This window comes from Lipophrys pholis, assembly GCF_963383615.2.
Source record: "Lipophrys pholis genome assembly, chromosome: 7".
Classification (NCBI taxonomy): Eukaryota; Metazoa; Chordata; class Actinopteri; order Blenniiformes; family Blenniidae; genus Lipophrys; species Lipophrys pholis.
The window spans coordinates 11,497,940-11,519,080 of record NC_137638.1 but is presented as its reverse complement, the minus strand read 5'-3'; the positions used below and the strand labels follow the sequence as shown (position 1 = coordinate 11,519,080).

General features: G+C 40.7%; 1 protein-coding gene across 2 annotated transcripts; it reads left to right on the top strand.

The window, feature by feature from the left end:
- Window positions 1–62: 62 nt before the first annotated feature.
- On the top strand, window positions 63–20,926 carry septin5a (septin 5a). 2 transcript variants are annotated; one of them, XM_080467834.1, is made up of 11 exons: window positions 63–211; window positions 14,830–14,920; window positions 15,558–15,644; window positions 15,770–15,893; window positions 16,022–16,156; window positions 16,742–16,859; window positions 16,960–17,061; window positions 17,484–17,580; window positions 17,678–17,813; window positions 17,972–18,074; window positions 19,461–20,926. In XM_080467834.1, exons 2-11 carry the CDS (start codon window positions 14,911–14,913, stop codon window positions 19,521–19,523), a joined length of 975 nt encoding a protein of 324 aa, XP_080323960.1. In that variant the 5' UTR covers window positions 63–211; window positions 14,830–14,910; the 3' UTR covers window positions 19,524–20,926. The 2 variants fall into 2 exon arrangements, with proteins under 2 accessions (XP_080323960.1, XP_080323959.1); XM_080467833.1 differs by lacking the exon at window positions 63–211 and adding an exon at window positions 12,274–12,819 and having other exon boundaries at window positions 19,461–20,749.
- The last annotated feature ends 215 nt before the right edge of the window (window positions 20,927–21,141 follow it).

Sequence of the window (21,141 nt, the reverse complement as noted above, 5' to 3'; positions counted from 1 at the left end):
TGAGGCTGCATAGGAGGCGGGCTCTGCCCCCTCCGCTCAGCCCCGCCCCCTGCTGGCTGTCCGTGGGCTCGGAGGCGAGGCGAGGCGAGGCGAGGCGACGGGGCCGCTGTCTGTGAGCCGTCGATTCGGTGGTAAAGCGGTCGAACATGACGAGCAACATCAGGTACAAAAGCCGGATCCCGGTGAAAACGGGTGAGTTTCTGCCATTCAGGTAAATCGGTGATTTATTTTCTCCCTCTGGAGCATCAATGGTCTGACTGCTGCATGTTTGTGTCTCCTGGGCGTCGCTCCGCATCCCGCACCTGCGGCTCCCTCTCATCCGCCTGTGATGGCCAACAGAGGACAGCATCGAGGTAGGAACCGTCATTTAATGCCGTTTATTCGTCTTAATAGGTGCACTTAATGTGTCCAGAGTTAAATACATGCCAGCCTAAACTCGCACATTTGGCAACCTCGGTTACAGCAGCAGCAATATTTTTCTCTCCAATCCCACATTATTTTACAAGGATTGTTTTTTTTAGCCATGCCATCACGACTGACAATCCCGAGTGGGTGGGGGGTGGGGGGGTCATTTTTAGACGTGTAAGTGGAGCATGTCGGGCCTGCAAGAAGGGAACAGCCGACATGGTACCCAGAAAACCAGCATCATCCTCTCTTCTCCTCTCCATCCTCTCCTCCGTCACTGCGCAGCCTGCACATTTATTAACGATTATCCAGAGCACACCAAGGCACTGACCCAGTTGTCAGCATTGCATCAGCTCCTCTCCTGCTCTCGGTCTCTGCTCCTGCTGCTGGCTGCCTCCACAGAGTCCTCCATGACCATTGTTCTGCTGAGAAACACATCTGCCCCATGAGCCTGGAGGGGAGGTCTGGTCTCTGATGACCCGGGGCCGTCCTCCTCCCCCACCTTCCTCTGAGCAGCGCTTCTCATGACAGCACAGTATCTGCATGTGGTGTGTGTGTGTGTGTGCATGCATGTATGTGTGTTGGCCTTGATGATTCAGTTAGCCTGATCTTAATGGGCTGAGTGTCAAACACCATCAGCTGATACTCTGCACATTTCATGGCTGATGTGAAAAAGATAGTTATAGAGCGATATCTGATAGAAAAGCTTAAAACACATTAATGATAATAACATATCTTCTTCAACATACAAGTGTAATAAATGAACACTTATCTTTCAAAAGTGTTAGTTCATCAGGAACAGTAAACTGCAGTAGATTCGGGTCATTTTCAGAGCTCTCAACACAAAGCAGTGTCCATCTCATTGAATAATCATGATGGTACCATTATAAATTGTGTTCATTTTGACAACCTCATCATCACGGTGGTGTAGGTTGTTGAATTAAAGCATCACTGTGCTGTACATTGAACTTCAGGCCCGGACTTCATAGTTTGTATGTTGCTCCTGTTCTTGTGTTCTCTGGGTAAACTGGCTGTACTGCACAACTCTAAAATGTTTGTAGGTGTGCGGTTGTCAGTGTTTATGGGATGGGCTGGTGACTTATGTGTACCAGAGTCAGCTGAAGTCATCTTCCTGAAATGCTTGTACAACGCTGGGATGGATGGATGATGGATGGATGATGGATGGATATGGCAGGACTCCTACAGGCTGTGTTCACGGCAACTTGAGCACGGTTTTATTAGTTAAACTCCCATCAATTAAAAAATCTAATTATATTTATATTCATATCACCATTTAAAGCAGGTCCTCAAAATTGTGCAGTAAGTACACTTTTGTTACTGACCTGGCTAAACACTTCACATCACCAATAACTCATGACATCAAGTTGAAATTTCATAACTATTTATTGAGAGTGAATGTAAGTGACGGAGTTGATTTGTTACACCTTATCAGCCTTACGACTTCTATCCATTCATCTTCTATACAACCTTATCAAAGTGAGGGTCACAGTGTGCTGGGGTGGATCCCAGCTGACCAAGGCAGGATGTGCTCCATCGCAGGGAAAACAGAGAGACGGACGACAACACTCACAAAATGGACAAGTTAAAGATGCGATTGGACTGTATGGTAGCAAACTCAGCAACTTCATGATTTTATTTACAGTATGATAAAAACAATAGATATACTTGTATCCTTTGAATCTGTTGATCTTTCACGATTTAGAATTTCTTTCCTCCAATAATAGTGGCAGAGTCCTCTTACATCCTCCTCGCTCATCGTTACCAGCAGAAATGTGCAGGACGACGTTACACACATGATCACTTTATCCCAGAATGGAGCAGCACAATCAGTTAAGTGGCCACATTAACAGCACGCACAGTAACACTCAGAATTATAACAAAAACAGTGTCAATGTGATTCCGTCAAAGCAGTGGGCACCTAAACAATGGAAAGCAATCAAAGCCACTGTCTCCCTCCTTGCAGAGTCATTCACCCACTTCTGAGCGTGAAGTGATTCACTCCTGCTCAGAATACTACTCAGTTCTTACACCTTGTGAGCTTTTGCTGTTGGCTGTTGCTCACTTTTTACTCCCACATGCTCGGCTCCATCTGACCCCGTTTGAGAACAAATAGCTTATATTTGGACTACCCAGGCAGCGGAGGAGGAGGAGGAGGATCAGGAAGAGGAAGAGATGGGAATCGTAGTAATAACAATCACCCTTAATGACTTCAGCCTGAGCTCATTGCTGCTGAAAGATTCATAAATGATAATCAATCCCATGTCAATATTTTCACTGCAGGCCCCTCCCCTTTCCTCCTCGCCTCAACACTCCCATCACCTCCTCAGCTGTGTTGCCAGGAAACAGTCTTTTTTTATTTTTAATCTGTTTTCATCACTTCTCCATGAGGGAGTGGACAACGCCATCTGACCTACCCACAAGCCCATGTGGTGATTATATCTGAGTGTGGGTGGATATTCGCTGTGTATTTTATTAAACATGTCACACTTAAAGCTGAAAATCGCCTCACAGTTTTAACAGCAATCAGCTGGGCTGTGGAACATTCTCCAGTTTTTCCACTGTGGATACAATCAACTGAACAAAAAAACACCTTTAAAAATAACTTGTAATAATTAGTGACACTACGTTTTCTCTGACCTAATTTCAAGCTTTTCACTGAATATCACAAATCTTAACTAAAACTATAAAAAGAAACTCTTTTATTGCTGCTATTTCAGTGTATTGCAGGCGAACATTCTTAATTATCACTCTTAACTTCAGAAATAAGCACACATTGATGTCACTGTGATTTAATAGTATCTTTGTCTAATTACGTAAAAAATGTATACATTTGAAAGCATAAATTATTACTGGGAATACCCACAATCTGGAGTTTCAAAGGTTTAGATTTGTATTCTTTTAGCCAATAAGTTCATTCTTTCAATGGACAGTTATTTTTATTTTTTTTATCTTTGCTTGTTTCCAGAACAAATGTCCATAGGGGCATTTTCATATACAGCTGCTAACAAATCAATGTCTGTATTAGGTTAAAGAGTCGCTGTTACACTTTGACTTTTATATTAAGAATAAATTAAATAAAATCTGATATATACACGCACACACACACACAAACACACACACACACACACTCTGTTTGTACTTTGATTAAATCACCAGAAACAAGTGGATGCACAAGACGAAGTAATTCCTAAAAATGTAATTAAGAACTGGTCTGTTCTATGATTTGATAAAATGTCACTGAGATCTACAGAGCATTAAGGAATAAATGTTAAGAAACATACACTGCACTTTGTAAGTTTGGGATCTCTGGCCTGGTAGTGGGAGTTTTAGTAAAAAACAACTTTACAAGCTCTGAGAAAAGAGAGTCACCTATGAGTAAAGGTAATATTTCCCCCTCAATATCACTGATCAATAATTACATCTAATAATGTTTTATGAATAAATTAAAGGTCATTAATGAGGCAGTTGTTTTTTTATGTTAACTTTGATAATTACTGTAAAATTGTTTGATTATTTTGTTGCTTTTGACTGTGAGAAGCTTCGCTTTAGTGATAATTTCTGAGATATGACCATACCTTTTTTTGTCGAAAATTTAAAAGGTGACCGTGATAATTTCTTGCTGGGACTGTTTAGAAACAGGCGACTTTTTAATACGCAGCTGTGGATGTTGGTACCAGTTTTGCACCGAGATGGCTTTTTTTCTTTGGACTATGTCCATATTTTCATGTGCTGCTGTCGTCTCTATCCAGGATGTCCGATCCCAAGCCACATGTTTGCCTGCTGTTTCCCCGAGGCAGTGAACAGAAGCTGAGTCAGATGAATCTGCATCAGTGCTCGTGTGTCGCTTTACCTCAGCTCCCCACCTCCTGTTTCCTCCATCAATCTCTCTCTCTCTGTCTTTAAACGCACCCTCAGTGCCACAGATGGACCCTCGCTGGCTCCTGGTCAGCAGCAGCTGCAGAGCAGGAGCACTCGTTTCCCGAGGGGTTGGGTGCGGCATCCAAACAGAGGATTTTAACCCCCTGCTGATTTTGGTCATTAGCAGAAAAGAGTTGGAGAAAGGACTCGGAGCTGACCTTTCACCCCAACAGAAAAAAATGTGCTTCGGTAATCTACTTCATGGTTGAAAGTCTGATGACGCAATATAGATTAATCAAAGAACAGGAATGGGAGAACTGATCAAACCTCCCTGGTGCAGTAATTTACACAGTATATCTTCCATGTGAGGTGTAAAAACTTGAATGGGATTATATGCCTTGATTAGTGTTGGCAGACCACCAGCTCAAAATTCTTCTGAGCTTAAAAGCAACATAGAAATCAGTATGTTGGCACATTTTGCGGAGTCTAGCTTTCATGACTTAATTAGCACGGTGCTGGTTGGTGGGTTTTGGCCAGAGGGAGTTGTTCCACCTGATTTCATGCTAAGCTAAACAAGCTGTAGGCTTCTAATTATTATTATTAGATATAGATCTTAATTTTGAAATGAAAATTTGGATGCAATATTGTTTTAATCAATTTTAGGACTTTGAAAAATGTTTTCAGAAACATTCAGAAACATTGACACGTCTGCTGATAAAACCCTGATCTCACCTTTATAGCTTATTCTAATAATGTGGATAGATTATTTGACACACATTTGTTTGCCATTTTCATGTATGGCTTTTTTTCCACTGGATAAATGAGATTGTTTATCATGTAGACTACACCATCATCAACCATTATCTTGTTACCTATTCCTCCAGCTGCTTCATTCAGTGACTCAATGCACCACCTTGTGGTGTAAACTTGTATTGCTGGACTAAAAAAGTCCAGATCAAGGCATCATTTGACTATTTTAATAGATATTACCTGCAATGTGTCAGAAAAGTTTATGAAATGATGTCAGGACTGCTGTTTTATATCATGGCGGCTCAATATTTGAGTTTATATTGATAGCCGTACCTTTATACTACAATTTTTTGTGTTGTACCCGTCTCTAAGAAGGATCCTTGGCCCAGTCCACTTTCAGAGCATCTCTTTCACTTTTGACAGAGCTATTGAGATTTTGCCCTGCAGCATGTTCTTGTACTTTCATTTTGTCATGCCGCAAACATTCATGTCATGCCTGTGATGTGGTGGAGTTTGTTTATGCCGTCGTCTTACACCTGAAACAACTCACCTCCTTCTCCGGTGCTCCGGGGCTGAGTCACAACGCAGCCTGGACGGGGCTTCAGAGAGCTTTTGGAAAGTAGCTGCAGGCTGGGCCAGACAGCTCAAGTCTTTCACTAAAACCTATTTAGATATTTTGTTGACCTGGATATGTTTGGGATTATGAATTCTTTGGAAGCAAGCAATTGAAGCAGTAATCCAATGGAATATCTGAAGAGATTTACGATTATTTTATAACTGTTTCCAGAGTGACAGACAACAAAACTCCTTTGGTATTCTTTATAATCTCATACGAGTGATAGAAACAATATATTATATTAAACCATTAAGTTATTGTTGTTTGCTGGTTTTGTTGAGGTTTTTTATCCTTTGAAACCGCTGAATAATCAAACTCAGTTTGTGGTTCATTCAGTCTTTTGTGTTAGGAACATTGAGTATATCATGAGATTTCAGATGTCCATGTTTATAAATAAATCCATGTTGAGTTTGAGGCTTTCTCATAGCTGATCAAAGTAGAGAAGATCTTTTTAAACGTGGCTTGAATGGCTTACCTAAAAAGATTCAGAAGATGTATAATACTCAGCCCAACAACCCCCGTCTTCTAATCTCAGTGTTGGTGGTTCAATTCCCAATCTCTTCAATGTGGAAGTGTCCTTGGGCAACACTGTGATTGCTGAAATGGTGAAGGAGAACTATATGAGAGAAGTCCCTTCAATATTTACCATCCACATCAACTGCAAGACAACACAACAGACAACATTTTACACAATTCAATTAGTACTGAAGTTTTTAGAGAATTTGTTTAACAAATAAATATTTAATCAATGATGAATATGGTTCTACATACAGTCGTTATTGTAGTCATTATTGAGGATGAAATAAAAGTGATACTTAAAGCAAGATTGTTGCTGTAGTTCATCACACAGAAAAGCCTGCATTGTGAATATGGAGATTTATAAATTCTTTATTCTAACCATGAATCCGGGAATGGAGCAAAACTTACAATATGTTCATCAATATCTCAAAGACCTCCACTTCTAAGCAAGTACTTCAACTATATTAAAGTTGAAACTGGACTTCATTGTCTTTTGGGGAATATAATCCAGAGACGTGGGTATATACTGTGTGCCTCTAAGTGAGCAGGATTGGTCGCTCTGAATGATGAAAAATGAAGATTGAGCGTTCATGTTAATGAGGAAACATTCCTCCGAGCACCTCGCTTTGGCTGACTGACATGTTTTTAAGTTTCAGTGGAGCTGATACAGAGAAAAAGACAGATCGTACTTAGTAGAAGGAATTGCTCAGTTTTTGAGATAAAATTAGAGAAGTGTCAGAAGTTCCTGTATTGGTTTGCACAACTTCCAGCCTCCTCAAGCATGTTTTCTCAACCTATAAGCATTCGGCTTTGCTCCCACGAGCCCCATTTGTCTTTAAGGCGGCAGACGCTGACACTGGACAACTGAAGGCCAAGTGTCCTTCACTGGAGCAATTTTATTGCTGCCTGAGCAATTACATGCTGTCAGATTTGCATGTTAAAGAGCCAAGTGCTCACAGGCCTTTGCATCTCCACGGAGACAAAACATAGGAGGGAAAGAGGGTCCATCTTAATGGTGTTTTCTTCCTCCCCTCACCCACATCTCGCCCGCCCCTCTCACCCCTCCTTCCCAACCTTATCTCTCTCTTTGCCTCACATTCTGTGCCACCATCCCCTGAGTAAGCAACCATTTAGAGGAAGCATTGAAGGTTAATGGTGTGAAAGTGCCGAAAGGACGGTACAGAGATGCAGAGAGGTTATTGGTAAAGGTCATCCCTCCTCAGGCCGTCCGACCGCTCCACGCTGGGAGCACAAACACTGATTGAAGCTTGGTCATTGCCAGGATTGATGATTACTGATTTGCAAGATTATGGTGAGTTTCCTTGTTAGAGTTTATCAGGTTTTTCTTGTGTTTTTGCTTTTGGACTAACGGTGATTACTGATTATACAAAGCACATTTTTATGGATTCCTCAGGATGGATGACATATTTCAACAACTAGTGGATGAATTTAATTGATATCTGGCACAAACATGTAAAGACGCAACTGATAAAACTGCAAACTTTGTTGCTTAATTAGTTTTACAGTTATTCTGTGAATCTTTTAAAAAGCCTTATTTTGAATTTGAATTTAATCTTCCATTAGTGGAAAATTAAAATGAAGTGAATTGCAATGTTTTATGTGGAATTTCTTCTTGGTTTAGTCCTTTGTCACTAGTTTCCATGACAGTGTGAGGAGTTACATGCTGCATCGTGTCATGTTATTCTTTTTCACAAAGCAACCCCAAAAAACATTTTTTTTTTTTTTTTTTTTTTTTACTTCTGCTACTCGTATGCATCTAATAAACAACCCTTTATAATCTAATATTGTATAATCTTCTAATAAAGGTTGAAAAAATACTACTTCGGAGCAATGTTGTCAGACAAACTTTCTCATACAAGTTGACATGTAGTGGCTTTGGGCAGTGTGTTTGCAAATAGCAGGCAGCTGAATGCAGCTGCTGTTATCTTCCAAGTAAACAGGAGAACCTACGGCGGCCTTGAAAGTCACCAAAGAATTTATTTTCCTCCCAAACTGTGGTTCCAGCTCCAGTGCGGGGGAGCCATCACCCTGCATATTATTATCAATGCTCCCTCATTCCAATACATCTGATGTAAAAGAGTAAGTCTGTACCGGGGTGTGTGTGCAAATTGGAATATGAAGTTATTCATTTAAATCAAACATGCCAAAGTGAGATATATGAATATATATGTTTAAGAAACATTGTTACAGATTAACAACTATACAACAATTTGTTGTTTTTAAGGGATTTGAGTACTGATGAGCCACCTCTCTTTAGGGATCAATAGAGCTGAGTATTATTTCTACATGAGGAAAATCCTCTGCTACGCATTTGTTCACTGGACATGCACAAAACAGCTCTTCAAAACAAACTTCCAACACATGCTGTCCTGTACAACATGTTCAGCAACGAAGCAGCTTGAAGTAAAGATACAGTGTGAAGAGTGGTGACAGAAATCTGTGTTTTTGCCTGAGGAAAATATGTATTTATTTAATATGTATATAAAAGAGTGGTGCTGAGTTTTGAAGAAAATATTTGAGAGACTTCTGTGTCTGTGTTGTGGTGCCTCATATCTGTATATGGCTGCCAGTGCTTCCTCTTGAAAGACCTCTGCAGAATGGAGAATGATGGTTTGCTGGAAGATGTGTTTGTGTTTGTACCCGCTCGGTGGAGCCACTGCTGTTTTCCTTTGAGAGTCACTTCCTTTAAAGACACAACTTTGTATGAGTGAAAGGACGAAGCTGAGCGCCGCCTGCTGATAGAGTGGCTGATCTCTGGATCTCTGCCGTTAAAAAGCATTCAATACAAGCAGCAAACGTTCATGATGCTTTTAGAATCGGAAATAATATTCTGACAGTGAAGGAGCCACGATATCATCTCATAAACCAGCAAAGCCTTGTGGTGGACTCAAAAGCAGAAGCTCAGGCTGCATAAGGAACCCGTATCTCACACATCTCTCTGTACAAAACAAAAAAAAAAACAAGTGTTAAGCTTTTTAAAATCAGTCCATAAACATCACACTTCATCCAAAACTATTTAGTTTTTGTCACCTATAGCGGTTAACTAGCCAAACACATTCAGGGTTATGAATGTAAATAAGAAAATCTTCAGTTTTCTCACACTTGGAATAAAAGCTGAATAAAGAAGCTTCTAATGGTTTGTAAGATAAAATGGCATTACACATATGAAAGGTCAAAGGTTAGAGGTAGTGTCATTGTGAGGTCCTGAGGGACATTTGTTTACAGTGCTATGTATACCCACAAAATGTATGAATGTATAAAAATCAGAGTAACGACTGATCTTTAAGATGATTTTGATCACTCCTGAGTCAAGTGAGAAGGCTTTACAAAATCTTTAAATACTTCTCCTGGAGCCCGTTTCAGATCTCTCTGAGCAGCTTATGGGAGAGATTCTCGATGCGGGGACGAAGAGCAGTGTCTTTAGGTCCCGATGTGAGTCTATGTCCGTTTGGTTTGCTAAGATGTTTCGTGTCTTTTGGTTTGTTTGAGTGTTGAAGCTGGCAAGCTTTTCTAATCAGAAGAGTCACAAAGATCTTTATCGCCAGGTATGTTCAGCATACAAGAGACTTGTTTTGAGGTTTTGGAGTAGCATTAATAATAAAAAGTAAAGAAAAAGACAACTACACTTACATATTTTCACATTTACATTTACACATATTCACATATACACATATAACTATAGTATACAAATAATAACTGTATAATAAACACACAAATACCATCAGATAATGTGAGGCTCCAGGAGCAGGTGATATATTTCCATGTACACATTAGTGTGGCTGAAAGTGGTGGTAGTTTTGTGGATAGAGATCTTAAAAGGTAAGCAGGATTAACTAGGACTTATTGATAACGTCTAATAAAAACTTTAGGGATGTCTAATGTTCACATCAGAGCAGGCAAAGCCCTTGTGATCTCCAGCTTTCTCTATCTACTGCGACTAGACACTGATTGGTGACAATAGACATGACAGAATTGTGTGTGTGTGTGTGTGGGGGGGGGGGAGGGGGGGGGGGGGAGACAGCTGGTTGCTGAGAAGGTCTGACAGTGGGGGCTGAGCCAGGAGGGCCATTGTCAGACCATTTGAAGACATCTGCTCCTTTCTTCTATTGAACATTGAACCTCCCACTATTTCCCATGTTTTACACACACACACACCCGCACACACGTCATCTCCGTCTAACATGACCCCAACATCCTGTGACGCTCACACCGTCATCCCGCAGCTTTTCTCGAGAGGCGGCCCAAAGTTTCAAGTCATAAACTTTTAGTTGGACTCGAGTCCTCTGTCTCCCTCCTGTGGTGTGGAGTGCGGCTCTGACATCCTGTACGTGGCATCACCCCGAGGCGTGCCCGCCTCTGAGAGGAAGAAAAGAAAAGAAAAAAAAGGTCCAGCTCCTTTTATTTCAAAGAGCATTCAAACTGTGCTGCCCACACCATGTTAGAGCCCGACACACCCATCTGATGTACACACACACACACACACACACACACACACACACACACACACACACACACACACACACACACACACACACACACACACACACACACACACACACACACACACCGCTGTCACATCTGGAATCATTCAGGTCTAACCTCTGCCATGAAATGTACCTCCTTCACCTCCAGACACAAACACACACCAGCGTGCCCAAACGAGATGATTTGACTGTTTTACTTTACATCCTTTTCATTTTTCTCGATAGCAGCAGTTTGTAACCACACAATTCTTCCCGCCCACTCCTGCGGTGCGCACACATGTTTGTGTTTCAGCTGAAAATGACATCATGGCCATAATAAGAGAATTGCAACAAAAATGACTGAATAATTTGAAATAATTTCATGTTTCTGTTTAGCATATACAGAGTCACAGCCTTTGTTCTTTTGCCCAATTTGAAGCTGTCAAGTGTAAAATTGTAAACTGCTATTGTTTGTCTGAATGACACGCCTCTATGTTATGCCATACAACTACTTGGAGCGGCATTCAAAGGGGAATTTAACATCAGTACTTTTCGTGATACAACAATGAGATAGACTATAGTTTGATGAGTGTTTGTCATGTTTCTGGGTTATTAGGAAAGCCACCTGAGTTTGTCTTCGTTTACAATTTTCTGTTAAGTCTTCATTTAACCAGACAGATCCCTTTGAGATCTCTTTTTCAAAGAAACCAGTTTAAAAACAAACAAAAACCTTTAACACTAAAACTCGATTTCATCAATTTCTTCCCATATTGATCGCTGTCATGTCAAACACTGGCAGAGAGATACGCTGGACTCCAGAGATTTTAAAATGCCTTTACAAGTAAATAAAGAGATAAGAGAGCTTCAGTTCAGTCCTGACTTTTAGAGAGACTGACAGCAAACTGCCAGACGATCAGAGACGCTACTGTCCTTGTTTCCAGTCCAAGAGAGCAGATGAAGGAGAGAGTTAGACTGGGACTTTTTTAGATCATTCAATCCTGACCCAAATAGGCAAAATGAACCAAGACTTGACTGAAATGCATCTATTTCCAATATATATCATTTTAAATGTGATTTATTTTTCGTCCTTCTCTTTCTCTGTTAATCATCATTTGACTCCTCAGCTATCTTGCTAGATTGGGGATGGATTATCTCTCTGTGACTGAAGTCATTAAAATGACCTACATTTTGTTCAGCCAGCAAAAATAATACGCTCAGTAATAACCTTCTAATCATGTGATGTAATCCATCACAGGAGCAGAGGGGGTCATTTTACTGTTATTCCTGCAGCTATGAGGTTGAATGTTGAATATTTATCTGGTGATGATATATTTATGCATTTCACTGGTGTCTATTGCAACATCAGATTTTGAATAAACATCAAACTGTTGGCTCAGTGTTAAAGCAGAGGTCAGCACATACATCCACGATATTCACTGAAGACATTGATTGACATGTTTTTTTTGACTTGATTATTGGACCGTGTCTCTGCACAGGCCTGTACCTGCAGCGTCTGTGTCCCTGTCTTTTGTTTACATTGCCGCTTTTGTCACTGTCAAGTTCAAACTGGTTCTCATAAGTCTGAGTGAGCTTCACTTTCTCCCCGTCAGCTCTGTGTATGTGGTTTTTGTTTTTTCTATAAGCAAGCTGGTGGTTACTTCTCTGAGTGTGGAGATTTATTTTTCAGCAGTTGGAGCTGGGGGAGGGAATAGGAGCTGAATGAATGAGTTTCTTTTAGACCTTTGCTTCTTCCATCCCTCCCTTGTTTCCTCCCTCAAATTGCCACCTCTTTCGTACTCCTTCCCTCCATTCCCCTCCCTCTCTCAGTGAGAATTCCTCCATACCTGTCTGAACAGAGACTGCTGGAGCACTGTAGGCCGAGGAAAGAAAGAAATAAACAAGATAGCGCAAGAGGAAAGGAGAAACAACAAACAGAAGGGAAGTCACAGCTACAGTACAAACTGGAGAGAAGTGTGTTGGAAACACTTTTATCAAGAGTCTTCAAATTTGTTTTTTTTCCACTGCTGGGGGATTTTTGAACTTTCTGGGACCCGTGGCTATTTCCGTCCGTCAGCATCGGTGCGGTCTAGGATGGATGCCATCATGCTGCAGGAAAAACTGGTGGAACGGCTGCTGTGCCCGAGAGTGAGAACGGCCAGACAGAAGGTAAAGAGGCGCATTCATGGTAGGAAAAGGTAGAATAGGGACAAGAAGTGGGAAAAAGATCAGTGAATTTCACAAGTAGAATGAACTTAACGTCAGAGACTTTAAGATTAGTTTGAAAAAACATCCAGAGGAGGTCCGGACTCCTCTGTGAGACTCTCTGCCTGCATCTTGATACTGTTTGCGCTGCATTTCTGTTTCTACTTCTCACAGTCTCAGATTACTGCTGAGATCACGCTTCAGTTCAACTCTCTTCTTTTCGTGTGTATTTGTGTGTGTGTGTGTGTGTGTGTGTGGTGTGTGTGTGTGTGTGTGTGTGTGTGTGTGTGTGTGTGTGTGTGTGTGTGTGTGTGTGTGTGTGTGTGTGTGTGTGTGTGTGTGTGTGTGTGTGTGTGTGTGTGTGTGTGTGTGTGTGTGTGTGTGTGTGTGTGTGTGTGTGTGTGTGTGTGGAAAACCTCACTCCCTAAGGGGCAATCGGAAATGCCTGTGACAAGTTATGACAGCGTATCAGGACGCTTACTGTGTGCTTGGCTGGTGTGTGTAGAGAGTCAAATAGAGCTTTTCAGGTCTGTTGAATGTAGCTTTGTGTGTGTGTGTGTGTGTGTGTGTGTGTGTGTGTGTGTGTGTGTGTGTGTGTGTGTGTGTGTGTGTGTGTGTGTGTGTGTGTGTGTGTGTGTGTGTGTGTGTGTGTGTGTGTGTGTGTGTGTGTGTGTGTGTGTGTGAATGCTCTCTGCGGGCCTCGAGTGTGTATTTATATCTACACATGTCAGTGTGTAGCAGTGGAGGGTGAAGATGATGTCCTGCCAGATGCAGACGGATGTAGCGCTGCAGTCCGACACAAAGGGAGCCTGGTGTCCCCTGTGAGAGATTTTGTGGAAAGTCTGAGGCGTTGGTTATTCTCAGCAGCTCGGAGAGGAATGCTCTGCACGTGTTTTTCTATGCAGATGTAGATTTTCTGTATTGTAGATCCCGTCTGTCTGTTGTGGTTGTTTTATTACAGCAGACGCTGCCAGACCCCAAAATCCTCAGAGCTCTTTTACAGTTATTTGGTGTCTGCTACTATTTTTGGCAAGTTTAGTTTTGGGTGTACTATTGCAAAGCTGAAACAATTAGTCAGCTGAACAACGGAAAACCTCCTGTTGATCAGAACAAACACGTTTTGCAAAATAGCTTTAAGTCATAAATGACAACTGTGAACAAAATACTAACAAAAGTCCAGATTATCATATATGTCCAGTCAGTTGTAGCCTTGTTCAATATTTTTGAGGTTTCGATTCAACAGGTAAAATTTATACAGGGAGGAATACATATTTATTTGAACTATTGCATCCAAAAAATAGATCTGATGTGATGGCGAAAACATACCACATATTACAACAATCACGCAACAATGCAATGCAGTTCCCTTCTATAATGCAGAACATGTGTTTTAGATTATTCAAAATTAACTCTAAATCATACATGAATGGGTGTTCTGTACCTCTATTTTCTGTGATGCACCCTCTCTCAGTTGGCATGGGCTTAAGCACTGACTTAGATAAATCACCATTATGACATTTTAATGGAAGAATGCCATGTGCACATACCCCTCTGTCACTTTCAGACCTTTCTGTTACATCTGGTGAAAAAGTTGTATTTTTGCACCAGGTGCAAAATAGTTGCAGAAACCCTCTTGGAGCTGATATGTGTGATCGTTCGGAGATTTATCTGTTTGCAGATCTGAGAATTTCTTCTTCCTGTATGACCAAGCTGTCTGATCAGTCATTAAAAAATGCAATCAAAACTATTTAGGATCTGCAACCATTTCCACAAACTGTGTTGAGCAATAAATGTATGTTAACTATTAAGCATGTGTTGTTTTGTGAAAATCTGATCATCAATTATGTGTTGCAGGTTGACATTCCTGTAATTTTTCACAAAATTGGATTGAACACTGATTATTATCTCTGTGTTTCTGTGTGTTTCTGTGTGTTTCTGTGTGTTTCTGTGTGTTTGTGTGTGTTTGTGCTCCAGGAGAAACAATATGTGGGATTTGCGACGCTGCCTAACCAAGTCCATCGGAAGTCTGTGAAGAAAGGCTTCGACTTCACACTGATGGTGGCAGGTCGGTCTCTAACTGAAGATTAAAACTTGATCTTAACTCAGTTATTCTCAGCTTACAGTTCATGAAGACACTTAGGTACGGCGAGCAGCCCTGCAATAAATCTTTCTTTCATCAGTCAGTTTCACCACGCCTGTTTAAGGGAGGTGTTCATGAGCTTCACACTCGAGAGATCAATGTAATTCTTTTAAGGTTTATTGAGGCAACTTTAATCACAAGACTATAGTGAGTGTAGTACAGCTGTTATCTATCACGCATCAAGAGTTAATCTCATGAAATTAACTGCAGAAATGTATGTAAATGTAAATGAAAGTTTTACAACCTACAACAAGCAGGTTGGAGCTTGCTTTGGCTCTACATTGCTTTGGCATTTCAAATGTATTATTGTCTTGCACTTTTAAGTGAGACATTAAGCTTGTTTTTGATTTGCTCTCATTTTATCTACTAACCAAACGCCAAAATATGCTTCTCTAAAGCAGTTACTTTCAGAAATTGAACAAACCACGTTCCCTGATGGCAGCATAGCAGATCTGCATTAATTAAGATAAAGTATTTCTATCAGAATAACTACTGAGTTTATTTGTTTTTTCTTCATGTTACTAGACACACAAACTTGCAATACACATTTATGTGTCTACAGGAGAGTCTGGTATGGGAAAATCCACTTTGGTCAACAGCCTCTTCCTCACAGATCTCTACAAAGACCGAAAATTACTTAATGCTGAGGGTGAGTCTGATATTGATAAATATATATCTCTTTTTATTATTTTAAGTTTAGATTATTCTACTTGAAACTGGATGAGCCATATAGATGATGGTTGGAACTAATTTCCTGCTCTGGATGCTTAACAGAGCGCATCAACCAGACTGTGGAGATCATCAAACACACTGTGGACATCGAGGAGAAAGGAGTGAAGCTCAAACTCACCATCGTAGACACACCGGGGTTTGGAGACGCCGTCAACAACAATGAGTGGTGCGTTGGACGTCTTACAGATTGATTCTGTTTGCTCAAAGTCACAGTGAAGCGAAAAAGCTGTTAACGTGTGTGTGTGTGTGTGTGTGTGTGTGTGTGTGTGTGTGTGTGTGTGTGTGTGTGTGCAGCTGGAAGCCGATTACAGACTACATAGACCAGCAGTTTGAGCAGTACTTCAGAGATGAGAGCGGGTTGAACAGAAAGAACATCCAGGACAACAGAGTCCACTGCTGCCTCTACTTCATCCCTCCGTTTGGCCATGGGTAAGTACCCACCCACGTGCACATACCCTACATTAGCACAGACACAATGCACGTTGAAGCCAGTGATCCGGTGATAACGTAACATAAAAACAACCATACAGAGTTCGAGGGCTTTAATTAAAGCTATCATAGGTAACATGAGTGTGAGCTGGAAGAACAAGCACCATTTTGCAGGTATGCATAAAGACAATTCCCAACTCCTTCCTTCAGGTTTTCCTCCAAAGCCAGTCCTCAAATAACACTTGGTTGTATTTACTTTTGCCATTCTCCTTTGCTTTGCTCGACAGTGCAGGATGTTGTAAGTGTAGGAGTTAGGACAGGGAACGTTTAGTTGCATGTTCTTTGCTGTGATTGTGCAACTTTCCCGCCACCTTTAGCAATTTCTCTGTAAAAGAATGCCGTCTGTTTGAGTGAAATGATTCAGCTTATCACAGGCCTGCAGCTGCAATGACTGATTTTCCTTTTTATTCTGCAGGGGATTTGAGTCATTATGTGTCACTCAGTATGTAAAAAAACGAATCAGATTAATATATTTTTCATATCCAAAGAAGGTGTTCATGAGCTACTCTTTCTTTCTCTTCCCAGGCTTCGTCCGGTGGATGTTGAGTTCATGAAAGCTCTGCATGAAAAAGTCAACATAATCCCGCTCATCGCTAAAGCTGACTGCCTCACGCCCAATGAGATCAAAAAACTGAAAGACAGAGTGAGTTTAAAACTCCCAGCTCCACAGAGAGTTCAACATTGTTTATTTATAGGCTGTCGACTGCAGACTAATCTTTGCATGTGTGGCTGCTTGTTTGTAGATACGAGAGGAAATTGACAAATTTGGGATCAAAGTCTACCAGTTCCCTGAGTGTGACTCTGATGAGGATGAAGAGTTTAAACAACTTGACAAAGAGCTGAAGGTGCGTTTGGGTATTTGCGAGGATCATTTGGGAGTGGTGGTCTTGTGGCAGAGAGCGGGGTTTGTGACCCGAGTGCTGCCGACAGGCGGCCACTGTAGTTCATTAAGGAAAGAACGCTCCCCGGGCTCCTCTTCTTTGAATCAGTTAAATATAGAGGACACATTTTGTTATACGTGAACTGCAAATAACAACATCTACTGAAGAAATGGGTAATTGTCACAACAGATAAATTGTTACTGTCATTTTGTCATTAAATCATTTCACCCTTTCAGCATTTTTACTAAATACATCAAAACTCCATTTTGGTTGCTCTGTTCTCTTCTGTGAATGTATGGACTCTGTAAATGTGCACACGTGCTCACTCAGCATTCTCTGAGCAGACTGGGGTTAAAATAACAGCCTGTTGTTGTGTCTCCGTGCAGGAGTGCACCCCCTTCGCTGTGATTGGCAGTAACACAGTGGTGGAGGCCCGAGGACAAAGAGTTAGGGGAAGACTGTACCCCTGGGGGATTGTCGAAGGTACTTTTACTTATGTCATCATTATTTTACTTGACAAAGTTCACATATGTAATGCGTTGGGTTTTCAATAAAATCCATCTATTCCTTTGTTGCTCAGTTGAAAACCAGTCGCACTGTGATTTTGTCAAACTGAGGAACATGCTGATCCGCTCTCACATGCACGACCTCAAAGATGTAACCTGTGATGTCCACTATGAAAACTACAGAGCGCAGTGCATACAGGAGATGACCAGGTATCTGGGTGTGTCTGTGCATGAGAAAGTGTGGTGACAGTAGAAACTGTGGGAATATTTTTTGTAAACATTCAAGATAACTGTTGTTTACAGATTTCAGTACAGCTGCACCTGGCTCAGCTCCCTTTTCTCATTCCCCCCCCGTCTTTGTCTCTCAGTAAACTGGCTCAAGATAACCGAATGGAGAGTCCCATCCCCATTCTGCCACTCTCCACTCCAGACGTCGAAACAGAGAAGCTGATCAAAATGAAAGACGAGGAGGTAAAAAGCAGCTTTTATGTTTCATATTGTACGACCATACTAAGTCAGAGGGCTGGTTTCTCATTCACAAATATTGTTGTATGTGGATATCCTATATATGATACAATATCATAATCACAATGTGATATTACAATGCACAATATCATACCGTGTGTCATGATATGTCCTGACAGTGCATATCAAGTAAGATATGATATCACGCTACACAATCCAATGCAATGTACTGTAGGACACAACACAACACAACCTGGTACAACAAGCTAAGATATGATACAACTGAATGTGATAACATATGACTGACATGACACAATATGGCACAATTTAATTTATACTGCAAAACACATTATGCAAAGCCATGATTCAGTATTATGACATGAAACAATATGACACTATATGACACTGCACGATAAATTGATAAGCAATATGAGATTGCACAATACAAATCAATGAGGCAATGTAACATGATACGATATGATATTTCACGACATGTTACAATATAATATGATGCTAAATGATACAATACCCCACTGTGCTTCAACATACAGCACTACACAAAGCCACAAGATTTTTTTATATTTCAAATGAGACAATGTATGTCGAAAACAATGTATTTTCATTGATATCCTGTATACATCACAACAAAAAATACTTGAAGCAACTACGCAAACCATATGAAATATTCTGAAAAGACATGATACATTAAGATTGACACAATATGACACTACAAGACACAATACGGCATGACATGACATTTGATATATGATATGATACTACACAATACTAGACAATACACTATGAAATTACAAAAGCTATTTAACAGGATACATGAACATGCTTGTCCGTTTTTCTCCCCATTTGATTTATGTGCAAACATTATCATTAACATAGTTAATCAAGTTTGATTAAAATAGAATTAAATCACCAGCACGTGGGTTGTGAATAGATTCACTGAATTATTCCAGGATGATTCAGGAGGATTTGCTGTCTTTGGAGGCGCTTAACAATAACAATAACATAACAATAACATAACAACAACATTAACATTAACATTAACAATAACAATAACCATAACAATAACAATAACAATAACAATAACATAACAATACAATATAATATGTATAACCTGGGACTATACACAAACCTTTTCTTTCTGATATTTCTGCAGTTTTCTCTCTTAGTATTGTTTTAATTATTGTCCCTCACCACAATATTTGCTGAATATTCTCTCCCATGTCACTTTTAAAGACGCCAAAACATTCATATGCTGGACGCATCGCATGATTTGAACATTTTCATCTGTGGCTTCATGTCACGTTTCTGCGAACCATCCGAGTCGTCCAGACTTTCTTCTGTGGACACTTTAATTGAATCTTTCTCTGTCTGCAGCTGAAGAGGATGCAGGAGATGCTGAACAAGATGCAGCAGCAGATGCATGACAAAGACCAGTGAAGACTCTCAGATTAGAGCTGTGGTGCAGCGCCACCTGCTGTTTCTCCCCTGCAATGACAGTGAGACGGGCAGACAGAATTGAACTTGGATATCAAATGTTCGTGGCGACTCTGTCGTTACATTTCTCCTCAGTTTGGTGCTTTGTATAGTTTGTCTGCCTGGAGGTTGGGTTTTTTTCTGGAACTATTTGTTTTTTTCAGTTTTTGAGTCCCTTACCGTGGTCTTAACATATATAATATAAATGCGTAAATTAACTATTCAGTGTATCTAATTTATAATTGCATTGCTAAACTTATTGGATATAATTTCAGGGTATGTGCTGCGAGATGTTTTGTAAAGAAATGTAGGTTTTTGGTGATATTTAGATTTGAACATATTGTTTTTTTTAATATGCGATGGTGTGTTTGGCTGTGTGAGTATATCCATAAATCTCCTTTTATATCGCCTCTTATCCGTCCATAAAACTCCCATCTGTCCTTAAAAAAGTCACGCGGTGGCTTTTCTCTAATGATAATAATAATTATCCATATTTTGTTCTTGTTTATTTGCTCATAAATCCCTTAATGGAACATATTTCAGGTATGGCCAGTCAATAAAAAAATCCCCTCTCTTTTAATGTGCTGGCTGAGCAAAAAATGCACTTATTGCCAGTGGCTGACTGTGAACGGGGAGTCTGACATGATGACAGGGTTGGGGCAGTACAGGGTGCATGTGCAAGCATGCTACCATAACTCATATCTGCTAAATGCTGTGGGTTTATTTTTACTGCTTTATAACTGGATGCCGTGTGCTTTTATTAAATGCATCATGATCCACAGTTTACTCTGTTGCCACTATAAGATGGTAAAAAAGTGAGATCGGTGATGTGGAGCCAATACTGTGTCTGTGCTTTTGTTTTGAAACCTTCTCATTGGAAGTGAATTGTGTGTGTGTGTGTGTGTGTGTGTGTGTGTGTGTGTGTGTGTGTGTGTGTGTGTGTGTGTGTGTGTGTGTGTGTGTGTGTGTGTGTGTGTGTGTGTGTGTGTGTGTGTGTGTGTGTGTGTGTGTGTGTGTGTGTGTGTGTGTGTGTGTGTGTGTGTGTGCGTGTGTGCGCGTGCGTGCGCGCGCGTGCGTGTGTGTCTTTGCTGATGCTGGTGAGCTGTACATATTTTGCCAGAAGGCCGTGAGCTCAGCCTGTGTCCCATTTACAAAGGTGTGACAAATAAACTCTTGTTTCTCGTCGCGGCCTCAGCGTTGTTTCTCTGAAGGTCACAGAGTCCAGCGAACACACTACCACGTCCTCCATCACATCCGCATGTCAGACATGCTGAAGGGCCCTTATCTCCAGTTGCCATTCATCCTCTGCTCTACATACAGCATCTCCCCGTCTGTCAGTAGAGGAATACACAAGAATAAACAACATCAAAATGAACTGAAATGTGTTCCTTTCGCTTCCTGCTCAGGGATAATGGCAGCCCTTCAAATACATGTAATCAAGATGTTTAAAGAAATGACCAAGATTACAAATACAAGGTACATATATCACTTGGTTTAACCTGATTTTATAACATCTCACAATTGCTGAGAAGTGGCTAATATAAAGTCAAATATTGTATTTTCGATGTGTATTTTTTTCTAC